The 19,246-nt window shown below is 41.8% G+C and overlaps 1 protein-coding gene and 1 long non-coding RNA gene across 9 annotated transcripts in view; one reads left to right on the top strand and one right to left on the bottom strand.

The window, feature by feature from the left end:
- Positions 1–19,246, bottom strand: part of dlg3 (discs, large homolog 3 (Drosophila)) — a 90,159-nt gene that overhangs the window by 27,440 nt on the left and 43,473 nt on the right. For 6 of the 8 annotated variants that reach the window (XM_031302954.2, XM_031302961.2, XM_031302950.2 and 3 more), the window contains 7 exons: positions 6,811–6,864; positions 6,210–6,260; positions 4,821–4,945; positions 4,239–4,408; positions 3,611–3,747; positions 2,266–2,410; positions 750–912 (listed from right to left, as the gene is read on the bottom strand). In XM_031302954.2, the coding sequence (XP_031158814.1) occupies positions 750–912; positions 2,266–2,410; positions 3,611–3,747; positions 4,239–4,408; positions 4,821–4,945; positions 6,210–6,260; positions 6,811–6,864 (845 nt within the window). The remainder of the gene's footprint in view (positions 1–749; positions 913–2,265; positions 2,411–3,610; positions 3,748–4,238; positions 4,409–4,820; positions 4,946–6,209; positions 6,261–6,810; positions 6,865–19,246) is intronic. The other 2 variants (XM_031302953.2, XM_031302956.2) reach the window with 1 other exon arrangement.
- Positions 5,590–19,015, top strand: LOC116052346. The gene is made up of 3 exons (XR_004105580.1): positions 5,590–5,600; positions 9,268–9,273; positions 18,897–19,015. It is a non-coding gene; the product is annotated as an uncharacterized LOC116052346 (long non-coding RNA).

The raw sequence follows: 19,246 nt of genomic DNA, 5'->3' as shown, positions 1-19,246 counted from the left end.
CACATACAAGTCATGTAGACAGCTTGTAGGACATTACAGGGCCACATAACAAACACTCGTCCACATTCACTCCATAGCACACAGACACGCATAAACGCCTGCATGCAGTGTCTCTCTCTCACACACACACACACACACACACACACACACACACACACACACACACACACACACGGAGAATACAGCCTTTTCCCTCAAGCTGTGGGTTAAGATGACTCAAGGCCTTGTGGGGCACTCCAATCAAGCCTCTATGAATTCTACTTCTGATCCAGTACTTGGATAGGAGGTCAAAGGTTAAAACACAGTCATAACAAGTACAAAAAGTGACAAGAGGCCTCTCTGCAAAGTATTTGGTCAGCACACAGCCACCACACACTGTCAAGCTATAATACAGTATGCACCACCAGGGCCCTGGTGAGCTGAACATTTAAACAAAGCATTGTTTTGCTTCATAAAACACTTCATAAAGGGCGATTCAAATTGCTGTACGTTCATGTATCGTCAAAATGAACCACACCATGACAACACCTTTAAAAAACCAACAAAATGGACGCAAAGAGAAACCCATGCAAAACTTTAAATAATATTCAAAGTCTGTAATTTTGTCTTCTGCAATTTAGCTCCACAACAATGTTTCTTCACTTACTACTATAGGAGCAAAAAGGCCTTTAGTTGATATGTATATATATATATACATACAGTATGTATGCGAGGAGAGTAATTTATGAAGGAACCAGTTTGTAACCTACCTTGTGAAGTCTTCCTCCCCCATCATGTGGCGGGGAACTGGCGAGTACCTGGACGGGGTGACCTGGGGCGGCGGGTACACTGGTTTGGGTTCCATTGCGCCCATGTAGTTGTGGCTGACGTGGTTGTCCACCATGGTGGGGAAGGCTGGGGGGAGGGCCAGGCCAATAGGGGGAAAGAAAGAATGATTACAACACAGGCACAACAGGAACGCTGCATAGCACGAAGACAAACTGTAAAAGAGGTAACAGTTTAGCCAGTTTATCTAAACTAATTTATTAAGAAAAACAATGGCAACAGTTTAAGTTATAATTGTCTGCCTTCCTTTTCTCTTCCAAATAAGTTTGCCCAATCTGTGTTTGTACAAAACGTATGTGGCTGTCTGTCTGTTTGTTTGTTTATCTAACCCCTCTTTTTAGCAACGTCTCCGCATTCCCAGATCTTCGCAATTAACTTAGTGAGGACAATGACTATGCAAGCAATAGGAATGGTCGCCAAAACTACAAAAATAGAACCCAGATTGTGTGAAACCATAATTTCCCTTCAAATAACCAAAATGACATTTAGGAATTTGGCTTTTTATACATGCAAAATCATCTCTTGTCTCTGTTCTCTGTCTGTGCTTATCTTTGCACAATAGGCAACTAGCACTGACTAATGTATGAACAGAGATGTTTTAGTAATCTAGACCTGATTTTGTTTTAAATCTGTCAACCCTCTTAGCACCTAAGAGGAAAAATATATTCTAAAAAGTTGGTGTATTGTGCATGCACTCAAAAGATAAAAAAAACAATCTTTCCCCTGAATTTACATTCTTGATGGAGGCAGCAGAGCATTAAACAAGCGTTTCAAATCCAGATCATCTGATCACGGGGTTATAATGTCAGAGTGGGGTTAAGTCTGCATTAAGGGTTCGCTTAAACCCTTACAACTGAAAACATTTACTGTAAAACATACAAAAAGTTCTAAATAGCTCCCTCTAATACTAAACCACTATTCTGTGGAAATTTGAGAAGCTGCAGCTCAAGATCGTGGGCTCTCATGAGCAGGTGGGATGTGAGAAACCATCCACACTCAGTGGGAGGCAGAGAACTGCGCTTGTTGTTGCTGTGGGTAGAATTGTGTGTGTGTGTGTGTGTGTGTGTGTGTGTGTGTGTGTGTGTGTGTGTGTGTGTGTGTGTGTGTGTGTGTGTGTGTGTGTGTGTATGTGTGTGTGTGTGCAAGCATTCACTACATTGACTATGTGGGTGTCTGGGCATAGCAGTTTTGGGGAGAGAACAGTGATCCAACACTAAAATTCAACATCTCTGATAAAGATAAAAAGATGATTCCCAGTGCAAAATGCTCTAAAATGGACCCACACTTACTAAATCACCCTTCATCTTACGTCAAACATTTTATATAAATAAACCTCTTGTAGTTTTGGAGCCGGCTGATTATGGATTAGTGAATATAAAATATAGACTTAGACAGTGTTTGCACCACGACTAGTAACAACAAGAAGAGGTAGATACGTACTGCTGGAGTAGTCTGGAGGGGCGTACATGTCGTTGAGGTGCACAGGTCCTGGCTTGGCCACCTTGAGGTAAACCATATCGGAGGTGTTCTTCAGCGCAGCCACTGCCTCCTCATGACGCACATCCTGTAGCACGATGTTGTTCACCTGAATGTGATGATTGTTGAGAAGAGAAAGGAGGAAAAAAATCCTTGTATCAACACTTGGAACACCGTGTGTCTTTGTTGCACTGTGACAACATCACGCATCACACCAGCCATCACACCAGCCAACACAATAATGAATCATAGCTTGAAGGTATTATGAGATTTTAGTTCATTTCAACAGCAGAGTGAAAGGTTGGTGTGCTGCGCAGCATTAACAGAGGTCAAAATCAGTCGGTACAGGTTCTAAAGGTGCTCTGAATTTGATTTGATGCCTTTTTGTAATGTAAGACAACAAATAACTCTGTAAGACACTTTACATTTCTCAGAGAAGTAAGAGCTTTGCCTTTTCTCTGTGGTGAACTTACATTTGACTGCCACAATGATGTCTGAGTTTGTATTTAATTGTCAAGTTCCCAATGGGATTATTAATTTGAGTGTTTTTTTTATTATTTTTATTTATTTTTATTTAGCAGTTTGCAAAAATGATCTTATGAAGCTGCTGCAATTAGTTAAAAAGAAACATCATTGTTCGTATTCTAATTAGTGCTTAATTAAAAGCTGCTGCATTGGAAGGGTCAAGCATATAAACAGCATGTTAAAACATGTAGTACGCTGGCTACAGCTACCACATTTATGATGTACGATTTGCCTAATCAGATGTAAGTCATTTCTAATAAAATAATATAAATACAATAAAATAACAAAATGTCCTATATTATACAGTGTTTAAAAACCGTTGACTGGTATTTGTATTTTAACAGCGAGAAAATGATCAGTAAAGCAACATGTCTGTTAATGCATTTTGTATTAATGAGAGCTCAGTGATGCAGCAAATTAAACAAATGTAATATTTCTTACTCTTATGCCCAGCTGATGGGCCTTTTTATTGTCCCACCTTATGGCCCAAATGGTAGATTATTGATCATGCACAACGTCATAAACGCTGATATGTGTTATCTTGCTTTGCTTAATATGACAGGATGGGGCAACCGACCAGATAATGTGGTGTACTTAACATGTTCCAGAAACATTCAGTCATCTACATAGATTACATACAGTACATGTGCAGCTGAAGCAATAAGTGTTTGTGATCAGTACTAACAACTATAGCTGAATTTCAGTTTTTTCGCCTGCAAACTATATGAGGATCTAAAATAGGTTTATTTTGATTTATGTGACTGAGTCAGAGGGAGGTTCGTACAGCTAGCAGGCGGTCTCCAGTCTGCAGCCGTCCATCTTTTTGGGCAGCTCCTCCTTCTATGATCTTGGTAATATAGATGCTGTTGTCTCCTGGGATATGTTGGTTGCCGATCCCTCCAGCGATGCTGAATCCAAGCCCTGGTTGAGTAATAAACACAGTCAGATAGTCAATACATGTATCACCTTTAGATATATTCCATGTCTGGGGGCCTGGGGCTGCCTCCTCTGAAAAAGTACCTATCTACAAATGTGTCAATTAATCTCTGTATTGTGGTTAGTCAGTATTATTGCATTCATCTTCAAAAAGCTTGCGTGACAATGGACTTATATATTTATTTTTTGATTACATTTTTTTAAAGATAATTTTTTATTGACATTTTAGGCCTTTATTTGATAGGACAGCCTAGACACGAAAGGGGAGAGAAAGGGGGAATGACATGCAGCAAAGGGCCGCAGGCGCAGGTGCATTTAGGCCGCACGGCGCCATGCGCTACATGCCGTGCGCATAGATCGTTAAAATAGGGCCCTGAGCCTCTGTTCATGGGGTGCACGCTCCACCAGGTGAGCTATCCAGGTGCCCTGACGTATATATTTCTATCTTAGTGTTTGATAAGTGGGATGTCCCTGACCTTTGGGCCCTTTCAGCAGGTTGACCTCCAGAATCGTCTCCGGTGGTGCCTGTCTCCGTCGGACCAGCAGCCTCACTACCGGCCCTGCCTCCTTCAGGGCTTCCACCGCCCGACTGTGAACCACCTCAGACACGTCCACTTCGTTCACACGCAGCACACAGTCGTTCACCCTGTGGAGGGAAAAGTTTGAATATATATCACACACACTACCCTGTCCGTCAACAGTTAACAGCACTGCACAAAGGCAGGGAGAGACCCTAGCATGGCCAATGTAATCAGAAGCCTCCAAAGCACATACAAAGGCACTTCATATCATAATTCTTGCATGTTTCAGGCTTTGGTTTTCCAGTAAATTATAACTTTGAGGAAACACAGAGAGGCTGGGGGCAGAGGGCTGTAAAAACTCTGCCTCCCACACAGCACTGCCTGGCAGGACACAGTGGTGGTGAGCTTTAAAGAAGAGAGTAGGGAGGTTAGACTAGAGAGAGGACAGAGGGTGCACAGGAGCTCGAAAAAAGTACAAGGAGAGAGCGAGGTGAGGGGGGAGGGAGGGAGGGTGACCAGGTGAGGAGGGGAACTTACCCCAGCCTTCCATCCATAGCAGCTGCTCCTCCAGGGATAATCTTGGTGATGAAGATCCCCGGATCATCAGGAATGTGGGGATTGTCTATTCCTCCAGCAATGCTAAAGCCCAGGCCAGAGTTCCCCTGCACACAGGTTATGATTGGCATTTTCAGTGTGGTACCATAAACAATAACACACACCCATACACATAGATGTAAGTGATGCACCCAATGTGTGCTCAGGGTCAGTGAAATGTGGCTCTTAAGTGTATTGGTATCTCAGAGGAACACATGATCGATGCAAACTACTCTGGGGATTTCACCAGGCATTTCCGATGTCCATTTTCATGGACACGTGTGTGTTTGTGTTTGTGTGTGTGTGTGTGTGTGTGTCCTTGCATGTGACAAATGATAATGCCATGCATTTCATTAGAAGAGGGCACTTAATTCAAAATGTCACGCTTATTCCATCAACCTACAGAGAGGCATCAGTGTTAGAAATGCCCTGTGTCCACAGTGGATTTATGATCTAAAGTAAAGATGAGCTGAGTGTCATTTCTATTGCATGATATAGATCTTCTCACTCTCTGCTACCACCTCCCATCTTTCCTGTCCCTGAAATGACACAGGGCCCATTTGGATCTAGTGGGTCCAGGCACACTGCTGCATCTGACAGCTGTGGCCACGGAGACAGGCAGCAAACAAGACAGCTGAGAAAAGACCTCACTTTATTATTTTCTATAATTAATGAGTAACAGTCGCAACAAATTAGGACAGAGGGAGGCTGAGGCCTCCCAGTGTGCTGCTCTGGAGCTATGAGGAGTACGCTGGGCTTTACCACCAAATGTTACACACCCACAGACCTTTTAAAGTGTGACTTCGCATAGCTTATTTAAGCTTTCTGCATGCAGAAATGCCACTTAGAGTGGAAGGGGCAGCAATATAGTGTGCATCTATTGTGGGGTTGGAGGTGCATCTATATGTGGGTGGAATAGTGAGAGCAGAAACATATAGCTCTGCTACTACAAGCTGAACCGTTGCTCAAGTGCAGTGGTGCCTGCTGAACAATTGAACAGGAGAGCACTTTACATTTCTGCTGTCTGCTGATGACATGTGCATCAGGATTATGTAAAAAGCTATGCCTTGCCGGCGTTATTCTATGCTCATACTCACTTGAGACACTCTTACTGCAGTGATGTAACAGCTATAACTTCACTTTCATACAGCATCACATGCAATTCTTATAAATGTACAGTAATTAAAATTTTCTTTGGTTTTCATGTTCTTTAAGCTCAATGAGTGAAGACTGAGCTGCTTACCACCACCTAGTGGGGAGAAATTCATCCATCATGCAGAAAATGCATTTAAGAGGAATGTGTAAATTGTGGAAAGAAATGGTAAAGCTCACCCTCTCTAAAATGATCTCTTCATATTTGTACATCCCATCACTGCCATTTACCTGTCAAAATAAGAAGCATAATGGTTAGTTTTATCCCTGAGCCTGAATTATGTCACTTTCAAAAAAATGTAGTAAGAAAAAAAGAGAAGCATGCAAACGTTTCAGCTAAATCCTTACAATATAACACAGAGTAGACTTATGTACAAACTGAACACAGAGAACCGTGGAGAATAGGATTGTTGAAAATATACAGAAAAAAACATTCACCAGATTGTTTTACTAACTAAAAATACCACCACCAATTTCTGATTTGCTGTGTCTTTCTTTCTAAAAATGCATATGCACTGTGACACTAAATCTAACTGCAAAATGCACATTCATTCACCACAAACAGGCAGGGTCAATAGGATAATGGATGTCAGTCCACATAGCAAACAGCACGTAGCTACCAGGAGGAGGCCTTTTCATATATACACACACACACACACACACACACACACACACACACACACACACACACACAAGCTCATGCGTTGACACAGAGGGAGTGTGAATGAGAGATATACTGTACAGAGAAAGAGAGAGAGAAAAAGAGAGAACAGATACTTACATAAGGGCCTGCATCTAGTGAGTCTGCGTTGACGATGATGGGGGGAGGGTTGGCCTGTGAATATGAGGAGATACACATTATCTCAGTGTGTGAGGCTGGCAGCACACAGACATAATGCGGTACACACACTATCACTTGGGAGCAAAGTGAACGGATGCCATGGGAACAGTCGGTGAATCTCCTTGGGGATGAGACTGTGTGTGTGGGGATGTTGAAAAGGTGTGAGGACTGAGAATGAGGACTGGGGCAGAGAGACCGCTGTTTATTAACCGCCACAGCCGGACGTCCTGCGGTCACCTCATAAAATAAACTGGCTTCTGGTTCTAGCCGTTGGGGAAAATATGTTTATCCCACACATCCTTTTCATTTTCATTACACACAGAAATAACACCATGTAGTATCACATATAAAACGCATGATTTCATGGTTCGGTAACCATTCAGTTAACATGACAGGCTACATGTAATACAAGAAAACTAGAGAGACAAAAGTAATGTCTAAATTGTCTTATTGTATTCTATAATTAAGTGGGTCAGTTTTATTTTATATGTGAAGGATTAGTTGATTAATTGATAGTCTCACATTGCCAGACCTTCCTCCACAGCGCTGCGAAGGAGGGTCTGGCTAGTCCACACAGCATTCCGGGATAGGAGAAAAACGTGCTTTAAAAACGTGATTAATTGGCATTTCTTTAAACCAATCACATTCACAATCGTCTTGTGAAGGAGCAACGGTGCCTCTGCAAAATAGCCTCGGAAGGAACTTGTTTTGGCTGAAGTCAATTATTAAAGAAAATACATTCTGATCTTTCCACATTTAATCATTCAGTCATTTAATAGTTATGTTGTCAACTAAAAGTATATGGATTTCAGCTGAGCGTTTTCTTGACCCTAAATGCTATTTCAGATGCTCCCCTCTGTAGCATGAATACTATTTTATGGGAGACACATTACTCTTTATGTATTTCTTTGGGCACATGGAAAGGGTCAAATGTAAAATGCAGATGGCCTATTGGCAATATTGACGCATAGTATCAGTATCAGCCTTGAAAACCCAGTTGAACCCAACCACAAGTGCTACATATTAGTTACACAATTCAATTAACTTTCAGGCTCAGCTCTATTGTGCCACCTGGTGTTTCTTTTTCCATTTAAGGCCTGCAGAGAGTCCGGAAACGCTGAGACCTCTGAGGAAAGCTGCCAGAGTGGAAACAGTGAAGCAGAAGCGTGCAGGGACAGACACTGGCTGGTTTACGAGCAGCTTGATGGCCATCTTCTAGTTCAGCACCCAGGCTGTCTACTTTGTATTGATTTGATTGAGCTGTGTGGGTGAGGGGATGCTGACGACGCTGCATGGGGACTTTACACTTCCTGAGGTCCGACACTGAGTAGAAAATCACTAGCTGCCTATCTTACGCCTGCTCTCCCCCACCTTACCCAATCCCATCTCCTCGGCTATGCCTTAATATATGCAGATGCTGCCTGCGTCCAAGCAGTTGATTGTGATCGTCTTCCTGAATCGTCACTAGGCCTGTTGCCATTATTAAGGAATTGTCTAATCGCAATATTTTTACGTAATCCTAATTTCTTTGTTTGACCGCTAATAATTGCTAACATTAGCTAAGGCTAGCTTAAGGGGTATGACTGTTGATGGTAATTGTAGATTTTGTTTAGATATGCCAAATTGTAATTATATAGCTGATTATTGGTGCGTTACTTTTTTTTGATTAGGATAAATGTTCTACCCTCAACTGTATGTTAATTTAGTAAAATAACAATGTTTTATGATAATAAAGAGGTTCACTTTATAGGCTGTGTAACTGTGTTATTACATTATCTCGGTCACATAACAGTGATATAAGCAAAATATGTATCCAGGGATTCATTTAAAACTTTACTTTGTTTGAAAAACTAATACATAAATAAATATTTTTAAATTTGACTCAAAGAGAAAATTATATTGTTAATCGCAATTATTTCTGAGACAATTAATTGTACAGCAAAATGTGGAATTGTTACAGCTCTAATCGTCACATATCACACACTACTTATGTTATGATAACATAAGTAGTCTGTGATATGTGACGATGACTACCTTTGAACTGTGCTATTGTGCCATTTGCTTGTATGTTGTGGATCTGCCTGCAGTGATATCTGTCGAAGATTGACAGCCTGTATGTAGTACAATATTAGATGTACACAGATGAAGAGCTGGCCAAAAATCAACATAATACCATATTGTAAAATAAGATTCACTTTTATTTGGAATTTGGTTATGGTAATGTATTTTAATTCCTTAAAGGGCTTTAAGGCTGGTTTCCAGTTTACTGATTTAATTTGCTTTCATTGTTTGAGTGTTCCATCTTAATAAAATTAAGAAAGAATTATGTACTTGATACTTTCATTGTATCCACATTACAAATTATTTTGAAAGTGTTTCAAAAGCTCCATTAGTGAGCCCCACGTTATATTGTTAGGCCCGCCATGGAGGTTATGTTTTCTGTTTGTTTGGTTGTTTGTTTGTCAGCAGGATTATGGAAACATTGAAACTTGGTGGAAGGGTGTAGCATGGGCCAAGGAAGAACCCATTACATCACAGAGCAGACACACAAATTATTTTTTTACCTTTCATTAACATTCTGAGATAGGGCATAGTCTTGGCGGAGGTGTGCGCTTTCTGAGTGTCCTTGTAGTTATAAATTGATAAAGTGGTATTTGTTTTAAAAAAATCACAAGGAGTTTGTCGATATCACCCTGTGCTCAATCCCATCCAGTTATTATAATTATTGGTGTAAAATTCCCAACAGAATTTCCAGAAAATTGACTTTATCACAATATATATCACTAGATATACTATACAATGAGCACTCTAGACACACTCCTCATGGTATTTATAATTTTACATTGTGATACATATATGTATATTTAAAATCCATTCAGAAACTGTTATTTAGTTGAAATAAAAAGATTGGAACACCTGTCTTTGGCAAATACAGAAAATGAAATTCCAGTGCAGTCCTGTTCATAATGGTATAATAAAGCATAGCAAAATCTGTTCACGCACGGTGTCATCTTATGACCCAACACTACAGTAACCATCACATTGCCAACCTCGAATTGTTCCATGAACAATTCACCTTTAAGGCTTTTTTAAAACATCTATTACACAACTTGCGCAGTATTTTAAAGGCACTGAAGGGTTTTCAATCAATGAGGCTGCAACTGAAGACGGAAGCTTGAAACACACTCTTAAAAAGATCTGATCCTTTCATCAAAATCATCACCTCACAAGCTGTGTGCAGGTGTCATTTCATTTTTCCACTTCTCATTGAGTGAGTTCCCTGGTAATGAAGGTTGCTCTCCAGATAAACAGGAGTTGTAGATTTGACCCGGTCTCAGTAGTGATGTGCTATGACTCTGGACAGCTGTGGCTACAACCCCCCCACCACACCCCCACCCCCCAGTCAGCACAATCAGGCCTCTGTTGTAATCTGCATATGGGCTAACAGATGCTCGCGTCTGTGCTTGTGTTTGCACATTTCTCATGAATGCTTTGTGCTTTTTTTACCCCTTCATCTTAGACCCCAACTGATAACAGAGGGTTTAGTAAAACATCTGTATTACGAATGCAAAGTCCACATCAGCCATGTTATTGACAGTCTATTGTGAATAAAACCAAAGCACATACAGCAAGAAGTGATGGAACAGCCTGAGGGCAACACAGGGGAATACATTGGTTACTTTTGTCCCTTGGTGACTGACAGACTAAGCTACTGAATCCACTACTGAGGCCACATGTGACAAAACACACCTGTTACAGTATAAAGCCTGCAGTGCTGAACATAAGTATCATAGTGGACAAATGCCTCCCAATGGGATCACTGAACCTACAAGTCCATCTGTAAGACAATAAACCCATCAGTCGTGGAAAACAGCAGTATTATCCTGGCCTGGGAGTGCTGCGTAATCCCTCGATCTGAATCTCACATTACAAGCAAACAAAAAGGAATAATGGAAGATAATCTCAACATGAGTAATCTCAACATGAGTTTGATTAACATTTAGCAATTTACTCAGGTAACTCGGATTAGGCTGGATTACCCCTCCCTCCTTGGGACTGCTGGTAACCTGCTTTTACCTTTACAATAACCAACTACCCAGAGGCGGAAGGCAGCTGATTAAAGACCATAATATTTGACCACCACTGAAGTTTATGTGTTATGTGCTATAATGGGCCCTCAGAGGACGGGCAGAGGACATACAAAAATTTACAGTATCTGGATTGGCAGGTTGAAGATCACAGAGGTGAAAACAAAAGCAGCCTCTTACAGATTGATGTCAACCCAGGAGGAGATGGGATTGTCGGTCAATGTGATGCAGGTAAATATGGTCAGATAACTTGAAGAGATTCAGAAGGTGAGGCACTAAAAAGGTTGCAGGTGGGGTACAGTGCCGGAGCTGTAGACTTGAGCCTGGAGACTTGAGTCAGACTTAAGTTTCAAAACTGAGGACTTGATGTGGTAAAATCCTGGAACGACCAAAGAGAACGAACAACGAACGACAGGTGGTACATGGCCAAACAGCGTGGGATTTTAATTGTTATGCCTCTGCATTGAAAGGACAAAGTCTCTGCTGAGTAAACACTATTATCAGCTTTCAAAGGAAAATGTTGAAATGCCTTTATGATCAGAAATCAGAGACCTGAAATACTTGGTATATGCCTGAAGACGTGTCACTTGACTTGGACTAGCCTTCAAGGACTGAGAATTAGACACAACAACCTAATTTTTACCTGGTATTAACATATGAACTGTCTCTAGATTTATATGGATAATGACATCCAATCCACGGGCCTTTACATTTACATATGGTAATAAGCATTCTTCTTATCTCCATTCTGCCCGCTTGTGATTGGATCTCAATCCGCAAATTAGTTAGGCGGGGCTAGAAGACTTGCTAGCTATTACTAATGCCTGGAGCTTTTGCCAGGTGTGCCTAAAGCAGCAAGAGGAGTAATGTTTTTCTTAATAATGTGGTCAAGCACGTGACAAGGTCCAGGAATTTTGGACCGGGATACATGATAACCTATGTCTGATTGCAGGGAGCCAGGTTCCATTCAGCCCAAGGCTATTTGTTCTAGGAGATCCTAAGCGGGATAGAAAAGCACATAAGAAGCTGGGTCTAAACTAGTTTAATGATAGCCAAGCAGATTATTCTAAGAGGAGGGAGGAATGAAGGGGTGCCTTCAATCTAAGAGTGGGCTTGTGAGATGGATAGAGTGGCAGCATTTGAAAGATTGAAAGTCTTCACTATAAAATGGAGAAAGTACTTAAAGTTTTCTGGAGGGCTCCTAAGAAGCCAGGTGCTGTGGAGAGGCATATACATAATATGTTTATTTTGTGTACAGTTTGTCTATTTTGTTATTATTTTATTGTATTGTCTTGAAGAGAGCAGAGCCGAACCAGATACAGTTCGCACATTAATTAGTACGTGTGGGACTGTCAGATATGTCAAGCAATAAACCAAATCTGGATATGATTGCCATAAAAGTTTGTTTTAATTCAATCATTAAAGGATGTTTTCAAAGAGTGTTGTTATTTGCTTCTGCCCAACTGCAATGCAGCGTTCAGGGTTACAGTAGCTTTGGCACTATATGGGCACCCACACACGTAGGCTGAGACATGGAAGCAAGTGAGCATACTGGACACAAAGACCTGATGAACACACAATGACAAGGAGCCCAGACTGCTTCCACAGCATGAGATCATTACAACAAGTCCCGAATGACCACCAGGAGCGAGGAAAATTCACTCGCTAAAGTGCTTTCTTTCTCTAACTCCCTCGTCTCATTCACCCATCTGTTCATAATAGCTTTTTATTCATCAATCTATCATCTTGCTCTTCTGTCAGTTGAGATTGCGTGTGTCTGTCTCTTGTCTCTCAGTATCACGGTGGATGTGTATCATGTCCTGGTGGCACTGCACCATACAACACTCACTTGGCTGCAGACCCTCAGGACAGTAAAGCCACAAAGACTCCCACTGAACCTTGGCAAGTACAGGGCAAATTGTTAAATAATCAATGTGTTCCCATGGTAACTGGTGCTTGCACGGTATTGGCCGGCAAACCCTCTTAGCCACCGCCCCCCTGCTTCACCTCTCAGGGCTCTCACTGCAGTGTATGCGGCTCTGTGCTCACACATGCCTGGCCATGGGTTGGATGTGCCACACTGCCTTCAGTGCTGCCTGTACACAACACACACACACACACACACACACACACACACACACACACACACACACACACAAACAATCCATACGTCATGAGCTCAAAAATGATGTTATGGCTGCAATGGAGTCAAGAGCAGGGATGTCTGTGTGGTGAATATGAAGCTACAGCCAGCAGTCGGTTAACTTAGTTTAGCTTTCTTCTTCACCTGTCGTCAGCATTACTTTTTTTTAAACCCTCTCCTTCGTCGCAGGTAGAGTGGAGGGGAATAACAAGAGGGTTCAGCATGTGCACAGCGGCGGCATGCTGACTGGGCATAACCCCTTCCTCCTGAGCAAACATTTCCACATCAGTTCCTCTCTGGCCAGGCACACCGACATGGCAGCTCAGTCTCCAGTGGTGACATCTCAGTGAAATATGACAGTCAGCCCCGCTCCAATGATGCACCCAGTCAGTCAAATGATACAGCCAATGCTGAAGGAAGCTCTTCCTGGGCCTTAAGTCAGAGCTGATAGCAGATACATGTAGGAGAACAAGGCATACTTATGTTATTTAAAAATGTAATGTTCCTTCATTTTCTGATGCCTCTAGCATAGTACTGCGTTTTTGTTTTCCTGCAGAATGTGGAATGAGAGACGTAGTCAGTGGTGCTGCTCTGATCCCCCGGCTCTCATTGGCCTCTTGTAGGCCACGCTGCAGTCCAATCAATACCTACTCAATTACCATGCACCCAACATCTCATTCACGCTGGGGCCCCTGTGCCGGAGGGAAGAGGGAAGGAGAGAGGCAAGGTGAGAGAAGAAGTTACAGATGGATGGAGCTGAGAAGGATGAACACATGACAGCGAGGGATGTCTTACTCACAGACGCCGTCAAAACTCAATGTCGCAATCTTTGTTGGGGACAAAGGCGGAATAACGAGATGTAATAAGGAAAATCCCATAGCGGTAAAGGTCAACTGCTCCTACGCTCCTGCTACAACACCAGCTGAATTCAGGCGTTCATTTCAATAAGGCAGCCACAAGGAAATTAATTAGTTCACCCATAAAATGGCCCCATTAAAGCTAAAAGTTTTCGGATTTGATAACTATGATTGAGCATTGTGACTGTGTTGCCCCCCCTTTCTCCCTAACTCTCCCAACACACACCGCAGACGCGCATTCATGAAACCATAATTAATAGTCCGTCACAGCTGTCAGCAGCGCTCCCTCCTCATCTTTATGTAATATTACAAAAGCATGCTCTGGCTTACCTCTCTGTCATGCTGAGCAGCTCCAAATGAGAGCTGGCTAGTTTGACCTTCACAAGTGCAGCCACAGAGGGAAAAGTACTTAGTGTAACGAATATTCATAACACAGTGTTGCTGGAGAAGGCTTTCTATAAGTCTGACAGTTGATCAGATTTGAACATAGCAGTGAGTCTGAGTCTGTGTGTGTGTGTGTGTGTGTGTGTGCGCTTTAACTTTGATGTACATACAGTACGTGGGCATGTGTACTATTGACTCGACCAAAATTGTTGCATATAAACCATTACTTTATTAAAAAAAAAATAGACTACCCAGTTCAGTATTATTTTTTGCTATGAAGGTCATGACATGAACTTAAAGCAAAATTGTTTGTATGTGATATCTCAGTGTTATATCTCTGATTGAGTCATCTCTGCCTTTCGAATATTGATGCTAATAATTACACATGATTCCCTCCTCATCAATCATTATTGTTTTTTTGTATCCAGATACATTGTCAATTACTGTGCTGCTAATTTAAATCAGTGGCTTATCTCATATCACTAAGCCAACACCAAGACGCTCAATCACAATGTAACAGCCATGCCTGAAAGTTACCAATTGTATTCGTGTGGCGAGGCTCCATGATGAAGGAAGCCTGTCATGTGCGAGTGTCATCAGTATGCTTCACATAATCCCGCCCCCACTGCTTCCTGTACATCAGAGGTCACCGCAGCGTGTTACCTCACAGCTCTTGACTAGTTGCTACCCCTTGTTGCTAAGCTGAGAGAGCTGCTAAGCTTGTTCCTCTCTGGTGTTTTGGATCCTGCGCTGAGTACCGGTGACAGAGCACAACCACACACAACTGTGAGTGCTGCCATTTTGATGCTTTCTCCGCTGTCACATTGCCTCCTCAGTCAACAAGGGTGTATTATTCAGCTGCTGTGGTGTCATTATGGAGATCGTGAACTTGTTAGATGTATTTAGTTGAATTAATCTTCAGTTATTTGGTTTTGTTTGCGTTTGAGTGTGTATGCTGTGTGGCGCTGTGAAGATGCTGATAGTGTTGCTGAGCCAACAGTCTTAATTTGACATCACCAGATGAACCACACCACTGTACCAACAGGTAAGAAACGCATCCAGATATTTATCTATCTACACATTGCACTGCATCTGTGAATTTTACATGAAACTATTCTGTGACACTGGTTTTCTTTTGGGTAATCACAAAGCAAACATTATTGTATTGAAGCAATAGTTTGACATAATGGAAAATCATCGTATTTGCTTAAGAGAGTTAGATGAGAGAATTGATACCACAGCCAATAGACAGTTATCTTAGCATAAAGACTGGAAACAAGGGTAAACAGCTAGTTTAAAAAACAACAATTTCCCATTTTACGAGGGGTTATGTCGAGGTCATCGGCTGAGAGAAGTTGCCAGGCAACCAGCAGAGACTCCAGGAAGTTACTTCTCCCAGAGAAGAAACAGTACGGCACACAACCCAATAGATGTATACAGCACAGCATTGGCCGCTGCTGTCTATTGAGGCAGGAGGTCTATCCAGATTTAAAATCATCATTTTTTAGCAGTTGGTTTTGCTACAAATGCCAGACATATATTTGTGATACAGGACACTTGGACAAATTTAAAAGTGTGAGTTTTCATACCAAAATATTGTATCTTGTGTTGATAGTAACAGTACGGTACAACCAGGCTGTAAACATGTTAATTTCTGCTGTAAAGTTGAGATTTTTAAACATGGGTGTCTCCGGGGAATGACTCGCCTCAAGTGGCCACACGAGGAACTGCAGTCCAGCCCCGGAGCATCCGCTTCAATAACACACATCGTTTTCAGCATCTTACTGATTTATTACTAATTACTTAAATTCAAAAAACTTTACCTGATACAAGCTAGCATCAGCTTACTTCAGTATCACGAAAGTCATTTAACTTTATGTTAGCTTAAAAGAAGAATTAACGTCACCTCTTGTGATATTAAATTCAACATGTAAAATACAGTAAAATATTGTAAAACACCTTTTTCATCTGTGAAATGTTATACCATGTTGCTTAGTTTAGCATTAATTTCGCATGAACATCCAAAAGCAGCAAAAAAGTCGCACAAAAGTCTGTCTTTTTCTATGTGTGTGTATGGTCAGAGACGCAGCTGGCAAGCCAAAGGCAGTATCTATATATACATACAGTATATCTATGAAATAACCCCATGAATTAAACAAATAAGATATAATATAACTAATGAGCTTTAGGGATGGTGGTGAATTTTGTTAGTAGACAGAGGCTAGCTGTTTCCCATTATTTCTAGTCTTTGTGCTAGGCTAAGGTTTCATATTTACCGGCCACACAGAGTGGTATCGATCTTCTCATCCAGCTCTCTGCCAGAAAGCGAATTTCCCAAAATGTTGAACTATTCCTTTAATAAAGGTGTTAAGCTGCCTCCATCAGTCTTAACTCTCTCCTTGTAATTTATCGACTACCGAAGCTCTCAGAAAAGTATCTCACTACAGTTAAAAGAGATCCACATAAAAATTAACAATCTGAAACAATTTACCACCAGAAAACACACCTGATGGTCCACAATGCTCTGTACTTTTACAAGGAGAGCTCTCTGCTGTGTTTCACTTTTGTCACCTTCATTTTTCTCATTTCTTTCCCGAGCACCCCAGAACACAATCTTCTGAGCTGCAATTAGTCGTTTCCGACTTTTTCCGTTTCTTTTAATTGGGAACATTGGACTGTGATTCTGCTCCATGAACCCAACGCTGTAACAAACACGCTCCCCTAAAGCCGCAAATCTCTTAAAAAACTAAGAGATTTGTCTCTCATTTCCTTTTACAGCCCTTTACAAGACAAGCCTTCATTCACTTGTTCATAGTTTTTCTTTTTCTTTAAATGTGACTGTGATATTTTGGACAGGAATAAACAGCTCCTCAGCTGATACTGCTTCACAAATCAAAATCATGAGACAGCGATAAAACTACTGGCAGAAAATACAGAGCACTTAGAGCTCCACTGTAAAAATACTACAGTGAAAATAACAAGGCTAACTTTGACCCAAAACCCAATGAAAACCATTCGTCCCCACCTCCCAGGGGGCTCAGCCTGTCTCCACATACAGCAGCAGAGATCCTCCTGTCATGGTTTCACGCTGTTCTATAAGCTCCAGTCGGGAACGCCCATGCATTCACATATCTCCATTCACTACCCTTGCCTGAGTTTTGGCTCACAATAAGTGTAGGTGTTGAAAGTGATGAAGAAATACAGTAAGTAGGACAACGGGCGAGGCAACAGAAACAAGAGCCGTGCCTCTAGTTTCCCTGTGATAGTTATGAATACATGAGCACATTTATCCATATGCTGATGTATTTAGCGCCAAACAGCAGAGGGAAAAAAAGAGGGCATTGTTTTAAACGTTTGTAGCACTTTGGCGATTGCCAAATCAATCTGCCTCCTGTCGAGGGTCCAGATTTGCCCTTCTTCTCTGCCCACTTCGGGTTGTGTTCAGGCACGAAACACCATCCCTTAAAAAGCGCTTTTTTTGCTTTTACTTAATTAGATAGTGATAGTGGATAGACAGGAAAGGGGGAGCAAGAGAGGGGATGGCCCACAGAAAAAGGCCGCAGGTCGGATTCAAACCCGCGCTGCTGCCAAGGACTACATGGGGCGCTTGCTCGCTCTACTGGGTGAGCTAGAGGTTGCCCCTAGAGCAGCCATCTTATTGGACTGGAGAAATGACACAAACACTGATCTGAAAACACTCAAACCATTAAGGCTGAAACACTTTTAACAGAGGTTCATGTGATGAAACACTTAAAGGTATAGTAAGCAATGTTAATCCAATACACTTTTTGTCAAATTCTGCGGATATCACCTCACGGTCACCTATAGCTCTCTATTTTCTAAAAAAAAAAATCTGAAAAGAAAGGTGCGCAAGAGCCACAAAACACTATTCCAGCCAATCAGCAACAGGTGGCGCTTGCAAGCAAGTGATGGGGGCGGGGGGGAGAGGGGGGAGGCAGCGGCAGGGAGATATCAACAAGAAGAGTTTGCAGAGAAACAGCAGAAGAGGAAAAGGACTAAAGAATACACATTAAAAAAGAAGTTGACCGGGAAAGGAGGAAGAGCCTTGTTGACATCGGTGAGGCTTTTCAACGCTGCAGAAACCTCCGTGATTTCAAAGAATTTCAATAGGTCAGTTCAACCTCGTCCGTTTGCTATTGTTTGTGATGGCTGCTTCCAACAGGTTGGCTTTACAGCAGTAGCGACAGTTTGCTAACCTAACGTGAGCTAACATAGATTCTGCCATCTTTCGTTTAGTCATTAGAGACATAGTCTATATCAACAACGTTTCATTTCCAGGATTGTTCAGCTGCCGCCGGAAATTTCGCCAGATGTCCCTCATTTCGACCGGATGTCCGTTACCTTCTGCTTCCTTTGTGTTGGCATTTTAAACTCCAGTCGATTTATGAGGACTATGGTTATTGGCTCCTCAGATCTCTGCAGGGTAAATCTAGACAACTAGCTAGACTATCTGTCCAATCTGAGTTTTCTGTTGCACGACTAAAACAACCTTTGAACGTACACATGTTCCACCAAAACAAGTTCCTTCCCGAGCAGGTGCCAACCATGTGTGATGACACCCATTGGTTTGTGGAGATCTGCTATGAGTCATCGAGTTTTCCGTTACGGGCGCAGCCATCCTGGTTGCGGATGTGACGATTTTAGACGAGAGGGAGGAGTGAGGGAGGAGCTACGTTACACACTTTCACTGGCAATCACATCATAGCCACGCCCTAAAACACCCCCTGCTTTATCGCCGATTTTAAAATCAACGAGACCATAATTCAAAAAATGAACATCATTCTGTATTGCAGAAGACTTAAAACTAGCGATTGAGACCATAAACTCATTATGAAAATGTTTACTGAGGTAATAAATCAAGTGAGAAGTGGATCACTTTCTCA

The sequence above is a fragment of the Sander lucioperca genome, chromosome 1 (assembly GCF_008315115.2).
Source record: "Sander lucioperca isolate FBNREF2018 chromosome 1, SLUC_FBN_1.2, whole genome shotgun sequence".
NCBI classification, from domain to species: domain Eukaryota; kingdom Metazoa; phylum Chordata; class Actinopteri; order Perciformes; family Percidae; genus Sander; species Sander lucioperca.
This window is presented reverse-complemented; position numbering and strand designations above follow the sequence as displayed.